Source organism: Delphinus delphis, chromosome 15 (genome assembly GCF_949987515.2).
Source record: "Delphinus delphis chromosome 15, mDelDel1.2, whole genome shotgun sequence".
Classification (NCBI taxonomy): Eukaryota; Metazoa; Chordata; class Mammalia; order Artiodactyla; family Delphinidae; genus Delphinus; species Delphinus delphis.
The window spans coordinates 25,572,896-25,585,395 of NC_082697.1; the positions used below are offsets into that span (position 1 = coordinate 25,572,896).

Below are 12,500 nucleotides of genomic sequence, written 5' to 3' on the forward strand. Positions count from 1 at the left end.
AACTAAATAAATATTTATTTTATAAAAAAAGAAAAAAGAAAGAAAAGTTGGAAATAACCTAAATGTCCAAAAATTGGGAAGATATTAAACAACTCCACCATATCTACAGAAAGAAATAGTATACAGCCATTAAACGTAATTATTTCCAAGACAGTGAAAGAAACTAGAGAATATCCACAATTTAATGTTAAGTGAAAAAAAGCTGGAATATATACAAATATATATGTGCACAGAAAACACCCAATCAGTGGCTTTCTCAAAATGAAACCACCGGCATTTTTTATTTTCTTCTCTCTAGTTTTCTAAAGGTTATACAGTTAGTATAGACAGAAACAGAACATGTTTTTGTTCTTGTTTTAAATCATTACCTCTCTGCCAGATTCTTAGTAAACAGTAGGTCAATAAAGTTGTGGCTGAAATGGCAAACTTGCCTGAGTTTGGGCTTGTGCTACTTGGGAATAAGAAACGCCACTGAGGGCTTCCCTGGTGGCACAGTGGTTAAGAACCTGCCTGCCAATGCAGGGGACATGGGTTCGAGCCCTGGTCCGGGAAGATCCCACATGCAGTGGAGCAACTAAGCCCATGCACCACAACTACTGAGCCTGTGCTCTAGAGCCCGTGAGCCACAACTACTGAGCCCACATGCCACAATTACTGAAGCCTGCACGCCTAGACCCCGTGCTCTGCAACAACAGAAGCCACTGCAATGAGAAGCCCACGCACCACAACAAAGAGTAGCCCCCACTCGCCACAACTAGAGAAAAGCCCACACGCAGCAACAAAGACCCAATGCAACCAAAAATAAATAATAAATAAATAAAAAAAGAAACACCACTGATAAACTAATACAGAACTAGAACAATTGTAATTATTGTCCTTAAATAAGTCACTTCAAATTGGATGCACAACAGTGCAGATGGAGAAGCTGGGACTAAGCTGCAGGCCTCAGAATGGAGCCTCTACAGCAGGAGACGGTAGACACACAGGCCAGAACAGAGCATGCTCTTTTTAAGCACAGTTCCTCTCAGAAGTGGAATCAGGGCAGAGCTGAAAGAAACCGGGCAGCCCCAACACAGAACCTGAACCTGCACCTTTTGCAATCAGATACGGGCCTGTGCATCCCTGAAGGACCCGCAGACTTTCCTGGAAAAGGGGCCTACTGATTTCTCTTACCTGAGCACAACTGTTCAATCTTTGTCAGATTCAACTGCAGAGACTCATTGATCCAGGCCAGCATGTCATGTCGACTGAGGTTATCACTGGTGACCGACGTTGAATACACATTCACTGCCATCTTCTACACATGTGAGGAAAAGAGAAGGACTCATGTTATTGGGCAGCAAGAAGGAGCAAGCATTTCCTGGAGTCACCAGGGCAGACCTGTGGGGACACTCAATTTATAAGCCTCACCTTCTTCCCCAACAGGCCAAACCAGAGACACTAGGATTCCAGCCACAAGCCTGGATTTCCATGAATAAACATGATCTGAAATGAAATACCCAACACCAGCCAGCCTAAAATTCAGGCCCCGTTTTAATGTGATTGGCATAAAATTTTAAGCTACAAAAGACACTAAGTAAAGGAATGATTGTTTTATGAAGGGAGGCTGATGCACAAGCAAAAATGTTCTCTGCTTAGAAAACGTCAATCCAAGTTTGTCCACTAACATATCAAAATGTTTACACCAGTTTTCTTCAGATGGTGGGCTTTTGTATTAATTTCTCTTTAGTTTCCACTATAAAGTTTTCCAAATTTTCTTTAAAGACTATGTCCACTTTTATAATCAAAAAAGTAAATTACCTTTTCAATAACCTAAGTACTACAAGGTGTTGGCAATGACCTCACAGTGAAGAGACCTTAGTACCAATTCTCTGCTGAGCCTCCTGAAGACAGGGCATCTGAGGGCCTACTAAGCACCAGGAGCTTAGCAGACACTTGTCACTTAACCCAACAACTCACTGCAAGGCTCACTTTATTCTCCTCATTTTACAGATAAGGAAAAAGGTGCAGCACAGAAGCCCTAGGAAGTGGCAGCCAAGTCTGCCTGGCCCCATCATCCACATTCTTTCCCCGCCCCTAGAAAATCTGCCCCTCACCTTTCTGCCAGGCTTTCCAATTCAAAACAACAAGCACAGAGAAACACATTAACTGAAAATGTTTACCAAGCACTGTTCTAGGGGAAACAGATATGCAGGAAAGACAAGTTGCCTGTCCACAGGAAGCTCACTTTCTAGTATAAGTCTGACACTGACCACATACACAAATGTCATTTCAGGCAACCATTTACATAATGAAGGTGGAGGGGAATGTGGTCAGGGAAAGCCTCTCGGAGTTGATGTTTGAGCTTAAGAATGAGAAGGAGGCAGCCCCGCGAAGATGTGGAAGAAGGGTGCCTACAGGCCAGTGAGTAGAGGGATAGCAGGAACAGAAGTGGGAGAAGAAGTGAAGAAGCCAGATCCTGTTAGGACTGCAGGCTGTGCTGAGGAGTTTAGATTTTATTCTTTAACTGTTAAGGAATCCATTGTGGGGATTTAAGTGGGGTAGAATCACACTCTCGTTTAAGTTTGAAAAAATTACCCTGGGACTTCCCTGGCAGACCAGTGGTTATGACGCCATGCTTCCAGTGCCAAGGGTACGGGTTCGATCCCTGGTCGGGGAACTAAGATCCCGCTGGCACGGTGTGGCTAAAAAAAAAAAAAAAAAAGAAAAGAAAAAGAAAAAAAAAGAAAAAGATCACCCTGACAGCTGGTGGAGAACAGACAGTGGGAAGGGAAGACTCAAGCAATATGAGATAAGGGGAGGTGTATCCAGATCTAAATGAAATCCCTGGGCAATTACCATGAGGACACATGACTATGAAATATTAAATTTCAAGATGATCTTGACATTTAAATTTTCCTCATTTCATGTGACATCAATATGACCAACAGGAGGAAAAAAACTCAGAGCAAATCTGGAACCACCATGGGCCGCCATGCTCTCTTGTGGCCCTTCATTCCTTCACCTAGCAACTAGCTAGACTTCCACGTGTCTCCTGCACGCCTCACGAGTCACACAGCTACAGAATGTGAGAGCCAGAAGATGAAGATCTCCCATCCAATCCCCTTTTTATGAACAGAGGTGACTGCGGTCTAGAGAGATAAATGACTTGGCAGGTCTGTGCCCTCACATCCCACATTCCCCGCAGCACTCGGCACACTGACTTGCACACAACGGGCTCAGTAAATGCTACCTGTTTTCAGGCTGGCAGGAGAGAGAAAAATGTGTCTGTGTAAACTCTTTTCAGAAAGCAAACTATCAACACTATTACTTAAACTCAAATGAGAAAACCACGTTATACAAGGAGCCAATACAATTTAGTTCCTAACTCCACTGGGAAATTAATCCCACAGCACTTCATTCAAACCTCTGCAACTGTCATTACCTCTTCATTTCTGAATCACTCCCGGATGAGATCTGGACCAGTAGGCAATTTGCTCCATACCAAGAGCTGAGTATCTGAAGCCTGGGTTTGAACGTGAGGCTGTCACTCATTAGTTGTATAACCTTGGGCAAGTTACTTAACTTCAATACACCTCAGTTATCTTGTGAGTTAATGCTACCTATCTGAAAAGGGTGAGGTGAGGTTTAAATGAGATAATGCACAAAAAATTATTTCGTATTAAACAAACAAGCGCCAGGGCGGGGAGGGACCTTGTCTCACTCATCCTCCTATCTCCAGCGCCAAAAACAGTGCCTGAGACTTGCCACCACCATCTCTCATCTCCATCCACCACAACAGCCATCAAATTAGTCTCTAACTCAAACTGTTTTTACACAGCAGTGAGGGAGAATCTTCTGGATCAAAAATCAGACCAAGGGTCTCCTCTGTTTAAAATCCCCAAATGAATGAATAAATGAAATGCATACTGTGCGCAAAATGCTATTATGAGGTACCAAGGTGAGACACATCCCAGGCTGAGCACTTGTAATCTATTTTTGTGACATTCATATATACATACATCGGGTAATGTGTGTGTCACGCTGCCATAAAGTGTAAGCAGCTGGTTAAGCCACATGTGTCTCCTGACCACACCCCAGCTCAGAAAACATTAATGGCCTTTCATCATCATATAATTCAAAACTCTTTCATTAGCAGTACATTAATACCTGGCCCCATGTGCTCTGCAAACTCTGCAGCCACTAACCCCACTGGGGTTAGGCACCCTGTAGATGTGCAGTAAACATCCACTAACTCAACTACTTAATTGGCTCTTCCAGGCAATCAAAACAGAGCCCAATTCTCAGAGCCTCAGCTACAGCTCGTGACAGCTCACTCTTCCTCTACAAGGATTCCACTGCTTGGCCTCAATGGAAGACCCCATGACCATCACGCAAACCTCACCCCCTTAAAAGGCTCCTTGATCCATGTTTCAAGTGCCTTGAAAAAAGCTCCCCCTTGCCTCTCCAGGTATCTCTTCTCCTTCAGCAGGTCTCCTAGCAGGCCCCCAAACCCACTTTGATTCATTGATGGCTGATGAGCACCTATTACTTTCAAGGCACCATACTGAGCCCTATGGAAAGAGGGGGAGGAAGGTGCCACCAGAAAAAAAGCAATGTGACCCTAAGTAAATACTTCACCTTTCCGGATCACAAAGAGCTCACCTGTAAAAGATGAACAATATCTTCACAAGGTGGTGGTGAGGATTAAATGAGAATCTGAGTGAAAGCACAGCATGTCCTAAGCTTCCTTATGTGCCAGAAACCGCTACACACTTTGACACACCACCGCAAAGGGCACATTGGATAAAACATGCCCTCTAGATCTGATCCTCAGGGAGGCAGCATAATACAGAGGTTAAGGGCCTGGACTCAAGAATCACAGACGGGCTTCCCTGGTGGCGCAGTGGTTGAGAGTCCGCCTGCCGATGCAGGGGACACGGGTTCGCGCCCCGGTCCGGGAAGATCCCACATGCCGCGGAGCGGCTGGGCCCGTGAGCCATGGCCGCTGAGCCTGCGCGTCCGGAGCCTGTGCTCCGCAACGGGAGAGGCCACAACAGTGAGAGGACCGCGTACCGCAAAAAAAAAAAAAAAGAAAGTCACAGATGTGGATTCAGCCACTTGCTGGACACCATAAAGCAAATCATCTCTCAGAGCCTCAGTCCCCTAATTTGTAAACTGAAGATAATAACTCTTAGAGACAGTGTAATATTAAATGACATAATGCCACACAACACCTGGCACACAGCAAGTGCCCAATTAGCAAACAGCTATTATTACTACTCTTAGAGATACCCCATTACAGAGGTGGATGGCAGGGCCGGTGTACCTTCCTTCAACGGGCCTCAGGAGTCTCATTCCCAAAATGGAGGAGAAGCCAAGCTCTGCCCTGCAGCACCCCAGGTCAGCTGTGAAGCAGGGACTGAAAAAGCACTGTTCATGTCACCCTGTTATACTATCTTCCCAGTGAGCATATAAAATTATCTTTTCCAAGTATTAATTTTCTCATTTCCTGTCTTCCCACCATAATGTAGACTCCTAGAAAGCAAGTCTTTGCCCTCCTGCTCCTGGGTGTATAGCCAGCGCTTAGCACAGTGCCTAGCACCTAGTGGACGCTCAACAAATACCGATGAAGAAAGGAGTAAGTCCAGTGAGCTGGCCTGCTTTTTGCTTTTTTGCTATGTACCACGACGAGAGCTTTCCGCATGTAGTATCTTTGTGTCCCTCGTTTTACGGATGAGAAAACTGAGGCCCAGAGAGATTAAAACACCTGCCCAAGATCGCACAGCAGGGAATTCAATACAGGTATGAATCCAAAACCCGAACTCTTAATCAGGCAGCACCGTCTCCTACAGTGGGGGTCCTCAGAGCTCCCAGCAGGACCCACTTCAACTACACACGCCCCCTACCCGGCACAGCCACCCCGGAACCTCCTACCTCCGCCGTCCGGGATCCACGCCTCGGCCGCAGCCCATAACCCCCACGCCGCCGAGCAGCAGCCCCCACTTCCGGCCCGAGGCCCCGCCCCCCAGCAGAACGGAGAGCGCGCGCCCCCCAGCCTGGCCCGCGCGCTTCCCCCAGCTTGGCCCGCGCGCGCCGGGTCACGGCCCCGCCCTTCCCCCACCCGGCCCGAACGGCACCGCTGAGGGCAGCGGCCCGAGCACCGCTCGCAGAACCCGCCGGCTCTACCCGCCCCGAGGCCCGCCCGCCCGCCCCCGGCCGCCGCCCCGTGCCCGCTAGCCGGCTCACCGGCTCTCGGCTGGACCGCGTCCGCTGCCCGTACCCGGCTCCGGTTCCGTCTTCGTCTCGTTCAAACCGCCTGACCCCGCCCGCCCGCCCGCGCGATGACCTCACACGCACCCCCCCGTTACGCGCCGACGTAAAGGCTCGTCATCGCCCGCCGGCTCCTTTTATAGAGAGGGACTAAGCCGCGCACTGGGGGCGGAGCCCGACACTTGATCGACGGCTGGAGTGCCCAAGGGGCGGGGCGCCGGCTGCCGGGGCAATGCAGCCGCGTGGTCTGCCGCAACCAATGAGATCCCTCCTCGTGCCGGTGTGACTCCGCCTAGAAGGCGGGATCCAGTTACAAATTCTACACCCCCAGTAGCCAAAAAAATTGGTTTTACAATGAATTTCTACAAAAATGAGTTATTGGATAAAAAATAAATCAATACGGGCTTTGAGGAAGGACTTAAAAGTCACCTCAGAGACACATTCTGTGACTATTCTATCTAGAATGACCCTACAACCTCATCATCCGTTTTTTTCTTAGTATAATCATCTTGTTTATGCCTTTATTGTCTGCCTTTCCGTTAGTTCCACGGAAGCAAGGCTTTTCTCAGTCCTGTTCCCACCGTGTCGCAGAGCCTGATACAGAGGTTCTTAGTAGAGACTTGCTCAAAGAATGAATTACACCCACTTTACAGAAGAGGAAACTGAGTGTCAGAGAGGTCAACTGCCCAGCATCACAAAGACTGATCCAGGTTTCTAGCTGGTTTCCTTGTCCAAATATCATTTATTCTTGTGTTCAACAAATATTTATTTTCCCTGATCAATCAGGCCCTAGGATTTTGGTGATGACCAAGAACCAGACATAGCCTCTGAGCTCTTAAAGTTTCCAGTCCAGCAGGGAAGGCAAAGCACATAACTAATTACACATCACTGTTTAATTACAAACCAGACAGTGTTAGGCAGGAGGAGGCTGTGGCAGGAGTGATGGCACCTGCATTGCAAGAGGTGGGGTCCCGGAGGCCTCTTCTGGGCTGGGTCTCTCCCTCCCCTGAGGCCTGGAGAGATGTTCAGGGAAGAATAGGTTGGGGAGCTTGGGGTAGGAGCTATTTATCAACTGGCCAGGAGGCACTTCAATATTTTAACCACCAGTATACAGCTGGGTAGTCTCTCTGGTACACAGCGCTCCAAGAGTGCAGCATGAGACCTGACCTCACCTGAGGAGTATGGGAAGGCTTCTCAGAGTTGATAGTTGTCCTAAAATATGAGACGTTAACCCAGCACAAGAGTAAGGGTAGGAATAGACAAACAAGAGGATGCAGCAAAGAGCCCTGTAACCATATGATTACAGCAGTAGTAGTAATATTAGCACTATAGTGAATTGATACGAAGTCTGGATAATTGAGTAAAGATATTCATAAGTGATTTGGGCAATATAATGTGTTATCATCTTATACACAAGGACATTAAGTTTCCAACAGTTTCAGTGAATTTCATAAGTAGCAAAGCCAGCAGGCCTGGATTCAAATCCTGACTCTGCTAGGAGTTAGAATCAAATGATGTGTGTAATGTTCTTAGACCACTCCTAGCACATAGTGTGTGTTCAATAAATGTTAGTGATTTCGAAGTCCCTTTCGATTAATGTCAACGTTCAATTACTGTCAACTGATTGTTCTCAGCAGTACCTAAAAGCCATTTTGGGTGGGGGAGGAATGGGTGTGGGGAATGAAAGCCAAGTCAAGAAGAGCCTCAAGTGCCAGTCTAGAGTTTGAACCTGGTTCTGGAGACACAGGACATCACAGGTTTCTGAGCGAGGGCCTCTGAAATAAAACTCATCTACCCTCCCAGGAGACAGCTCCCCAAAGAGCGAGGGTCACGTGATCTCCTCAGGCTCCACCCTCCTCCCTGAGGCGGTTAGCCAAGGTTGTCTGGGTCAGATTAAGCTTTGACTGAGAAAGGCCAGAGGGTAAACAGAAAAAAGAACTTCCATCCAGCAGGTGAAATTTGGGAGACTTTACTATGCGTCTTTAAGCTACCGTTTTAAAGTATGAGGTAATCTCATTTTCCCAGATAGATATCGGTGAGTCTCCTCTCCGAAAACAAAACCAAAACACTATAACTTCAAGACCCGAGTTTTCCAAATGTATGACAAGATTATTGAACTAAAAAATGGTGTCAGGTCTCATTTGCCTTGAGGACCTCACAAGCTCATGGAGGAGAGGACTGCAAAAGTAAGAAATGATAATACAGAGTGCTTTGTGCTGAGATGGATTCTTCTATCTGTCCACAGGGAAGGAGGGCTGAGATTAGGGGATGTCTCTTAATGCTGCCTAGAGTGGAGGCAAAGGAGGCTTCCTGGAAGAGGTGAGAACTGGAGGACCTGTCTGGCAAAGTGGAGAAGGCTGTTCCAGGCAGAGAACAGCACATGCAAAGACTCAGAGTAAGTAGTCCCAACTCCAGTAATAAAGTTAAACAGAAAGAAGGAAGAAAGGAAAGAAGGCAGAATGGAGGGAGGGAAGGTAAGCTGGAAAAAAGTAAGAAGGGAAAGAAGCAAGAAAGGTAAATTGTACCATAGGCTGCAAAGGCCAGCAGGTAATTTCAGGATCCAAACAAACACACACACACACACACACACACACACACACACACAGAGAGAGAGAGAGAGAGAGAGAGAGAGAGAGAGAGAGAGATGCAGGTGAGACCAATGGATTCACAGAACAGATTCTAACTTACACCTCCTTTGCCACTGGCTGTGTGGCCTTGGGTATGTTAGACTTCTGAGCCTCAGTTCTCTTACCTATGATCACAATAATCACTGCCTCACTTCAGGGTTGCTGGGAGGATTCTCTAACAGCAAACAATAAAGCAGCCGCCATTTACTCCGCACTCACTACCCGCAAGCACTCTGCATGTGCTTCACAGACACTGAATCATTTGATCCACACGTCAACCTTATGAGGTTATTATCTCCATTTTACACTGGATAAACTGAGGCACAGAGTGGCTATGGAGCCCATCCAACGTCACAAATAAGGAGGGGGTGAAGCCAGGAGAGGCATCCAGTCTGGCTGCAGAGAGGAATCAAGGATGAAACACAGGCCTGGAACAGAGAATCCCTCAAGAAGCAGTTGGCTGGAAAACCAGAGGGACTGAGGTAGAGTGGGGCACCCTCTCTATCTAGTGCTCATCCCCCACCAAACAGCCACGGAGAAACTGTCCAGAGGTCAGTCCCTGCACCCCCAGGCAAGATCCCTTCCACAGGTCTCTTGAGTGCCGGATGCCAAAGCCACCCCCATCAACTCTCCCTAACAAGGAGCACGGGGACCCCAATATGATGGAGGGGAGGGGGGTGACGGACACAGTTTCAATGCCAGATGCTGCTGTTGCTATAGTTAGCATCTGAGCCCAGCTCCTTTGAAACACCTAGGTGAATACTACCTGTCCTTCCTTTTTAAGACTTTAATACATTAATATTGGATGTTACCATCACTACCAGCACCGTCATTAACACTGCATTGATTAATGGGTTTCGTTATCACATGTGAGGGCTTACTACGTGCCAGACACCAGGCAAAGCAATTTACCCGGATCACAGCCTTGAACATTCACAGCAGGCCTAGGAAGTAGGTAGGATTTATGATTCCCACTTTTATAGAGGTGAAAAATTCCAAGGGTCACCTGCCCAAGTGATACAACATGCCAGACCCCAGATACAGCCGCAGGCAACTGGAAGACTTTTTCAGAAAAGACCTACTTGTGGTGCAAACCAACTACTTCCCCAAGATCAGAATTTTCATTACATTCTCCATTTGGCCCCAGACCTGGGATCACTGCTATCCAAACCTGGCCCCCATCTTGAGAAAACACAGAGAACTGCCCCGGCAGCCCCAACAAGGTCTCCCCGCTAGCCTGCCCACAGGGAGGCCAGGACACCCAAGGGCCCCTCACCTGAAGAGCTAGTTCATCTCCTCTCTTGGGGTTTTGAGGCCGAGGCCGTTTATTTTGCTTCATCCTGGCCTGGCATTTGGTGCAGTACTGTATACAAGATGGCTTAATAGGGCAGCCAAGGCCCCTGGGGCCTGAACACCTGAGCAGAGCGCCAGCCTGGCTCGGCTTGCTAATTGACAATCGTCTCACCATGGCAACTTGCACCTGAGCTGTCCTAGCCCAGCAAGTGCCTAAAAAAATAGCTGGTTTCTCATTCTCCAACCCTGGACGAGACCCTTTCTGAACTTGGCCTTATTAAGGCCCATAACTCCAATCATGGAGGTGGCCATGATTATAACCTATCTTATGTGAAGAAACAGGTTCAGAGGTGCCAAGTCCAACTGAGGCTCAATTGATACACTATGTGCATCCCATTTACACACCATTCTCCCTCTGCACACACCAGCTGACCGATATTAACCTCTGGAGAGCTATTGAAATCAGCTCCTTTGCCCTGACCCATGCTTAGAGATAGTGAAATATGAGGATTATGGCATGATGGGCTCTGGGCTTGGGACACCTGGCTGGGTGGCCCCAGGTAAACTTTAAGATGGAACTACTGAAGGGAGTTGCAATGTTAAGCTTAAGCAAGATACACATTCCACCCAAAGAGCTGGGGCCACTGGCAGCTATGCTAAAATCTCCGACCATGGGCCACTCCCAACAAGTCCCCTCACTGACTGTGGCTGAACTGTGATATGGCAACTTGGGAGCAGTGGAACAGGGTGCAGGGAAAGCCTACAGAGGGACAAGGAACTGGAGGATCAGCCCTGGGATTCTTGAGTCATCTGGACCAGCTACCCAAGAGCTGTAATAATCTGGAGATGGCTGTTCCAGACATCAAGGCTTTAAATGAACTCAAGCACTCCAGTTATTTGTTTGGGGAACCAAGATTTAGAAACCCATTCACTAGCCGAGATTGGTTCTTGGACCAGAAGCATGGAATTCTCAGGCTCCACTCCAGACTTAATGAATCAGACTCTGGGGATGGGGCCCAGAAATCTCCACTGAACAAGCCTTCCAGGGAACGCTGATACATTGGAGTTTGGGGACCATGGCACTAGATTTGGGGGTCACCGTGGTACTTATGTACTGGGCTTGTTGATGAATGACCCTACTGCGACCACCCACCTTTCCACTTTAACCAGGCCCTCACATACCCCACCCATCTGACCTGCAAAAGAACAAAAGGGACACCAGACTGTTAGAGAAATACTGATTTTAATTCAACATAAGGTAAACTCTAGGCATCTGTCATCTTTCAGCCTAAAAATTAGCAAAACTGTTGAAACAAGGCACAATTTTTCCCCATACTTTGTTACATGGCTCCAGTTACAAAAAAAAAAAAAATTATGAAAATGTTAAAACAAAAATAGATGTCTGAGATTTAAAAAAAAAAGTGTATAAAAAACCTCCCACAAAACCTGTCAACATTGTTCCTTAGTCTACAAAATAGCACCAGTAAGAAGAGTAAAAGGTGTTAAAAACCATTACGACAGCATTTCTGAAATGCAGCTTGTCCAACCTCCCACTCCCCCTAAAAACGATTTATCGATTTATCATGGAATAAAAAAGGACTTTAAAATCTCTGGAGGGAGGGTCGAGCTTTTATTGCAGTTTTCCCCCTGCAGTCTCTTAGATGAGGGGAAAGTGCGAGGAATGTGCTTCTGCCCCTGGCTGTCACTGCTGAGTTTAGAGAAGCCTAAGGAATTGGGGTGTCATACTTCTAATCTGGGGACCTGTGCCTGCGTAGTAGTCTGGAGGGTGGGGGGACGGGTGGGGGGCGTCTTACCTAAGCCTTCTCCTTCTCCCCCCTCACACGGGGAAGGGGGGAAGACAGTGAGAAGCCATACCTGTCTACACAATACATGGCAGCTTATAACCCAGCCCACCCCTTCCTGAGCTTCCAGAGCGTTGTATTGCAGTCACTGGGAGGGATTTAGCTAAGGGTAGCCCTGCCCTTGGGTTTATGGGGGAAAAAAATAGCCCTGAAAGTGATGATGATGTCATCCCGGCTGAAATCACCATCCTTGTGGAAAATACTCTAAATGGGCCCCGGATCCCAGCCCTTTATACTGAGGCCAGGGGAACGTGCCGGGGAAAATTCAAGACAGACATGGACATCATGTCCTCTTCTGCTAGCCCTAGAAGAAACCATCCTAGGCCCTTAAAAGGTCCCTTAGCTACATGTCTACTGCCACACACTCCTGGAAACAAGGAGCTGCAGACATTTAAAAAATTAAAGTCTTGCAGTAACTGTCTTGGGTGATTTTTCAGCATTAACCTGAGTATCGGAGAGCTGTCGG

General features: G+C 47.4%; 1 protein-coding gene across 3 annotated transcripts in view; it reads right to left on the reverse strand.

Annotated features, from left to right (window-relative positions):
• MAPRE1 (microtubule associated protein RP/EB family member 1) overlaps window positions 1–6,301 on the reverse strand; it is a 35,220-nt gene extending 28,919 nt beyond the window's left edge. For all 3 annotated transcript variants that reach the window (XM_060031059.1, XM_060031060.1, XM_060031058.1), the window contains exons 1-2: window positions 6,229–6,301; window positions 1,174–1,297 (exon numbers count right to left, since the gene is read on the reverse strand). In XM_060031059.1, the coding sequence (XP_059887042.1) occupies window positions 1,174–1,294 (121 nt within the window). In that variant the 5' untranslated portion in view covers window positions 1,295–1,297; window positions 6,229–6,301. The remainder of the gene's footprint in view (window positions 1–1,173; window positions 1,298–6,228) is intronic.
• Window positions 6,302–12,500: the final 6,199 nt, after the last annotated feature.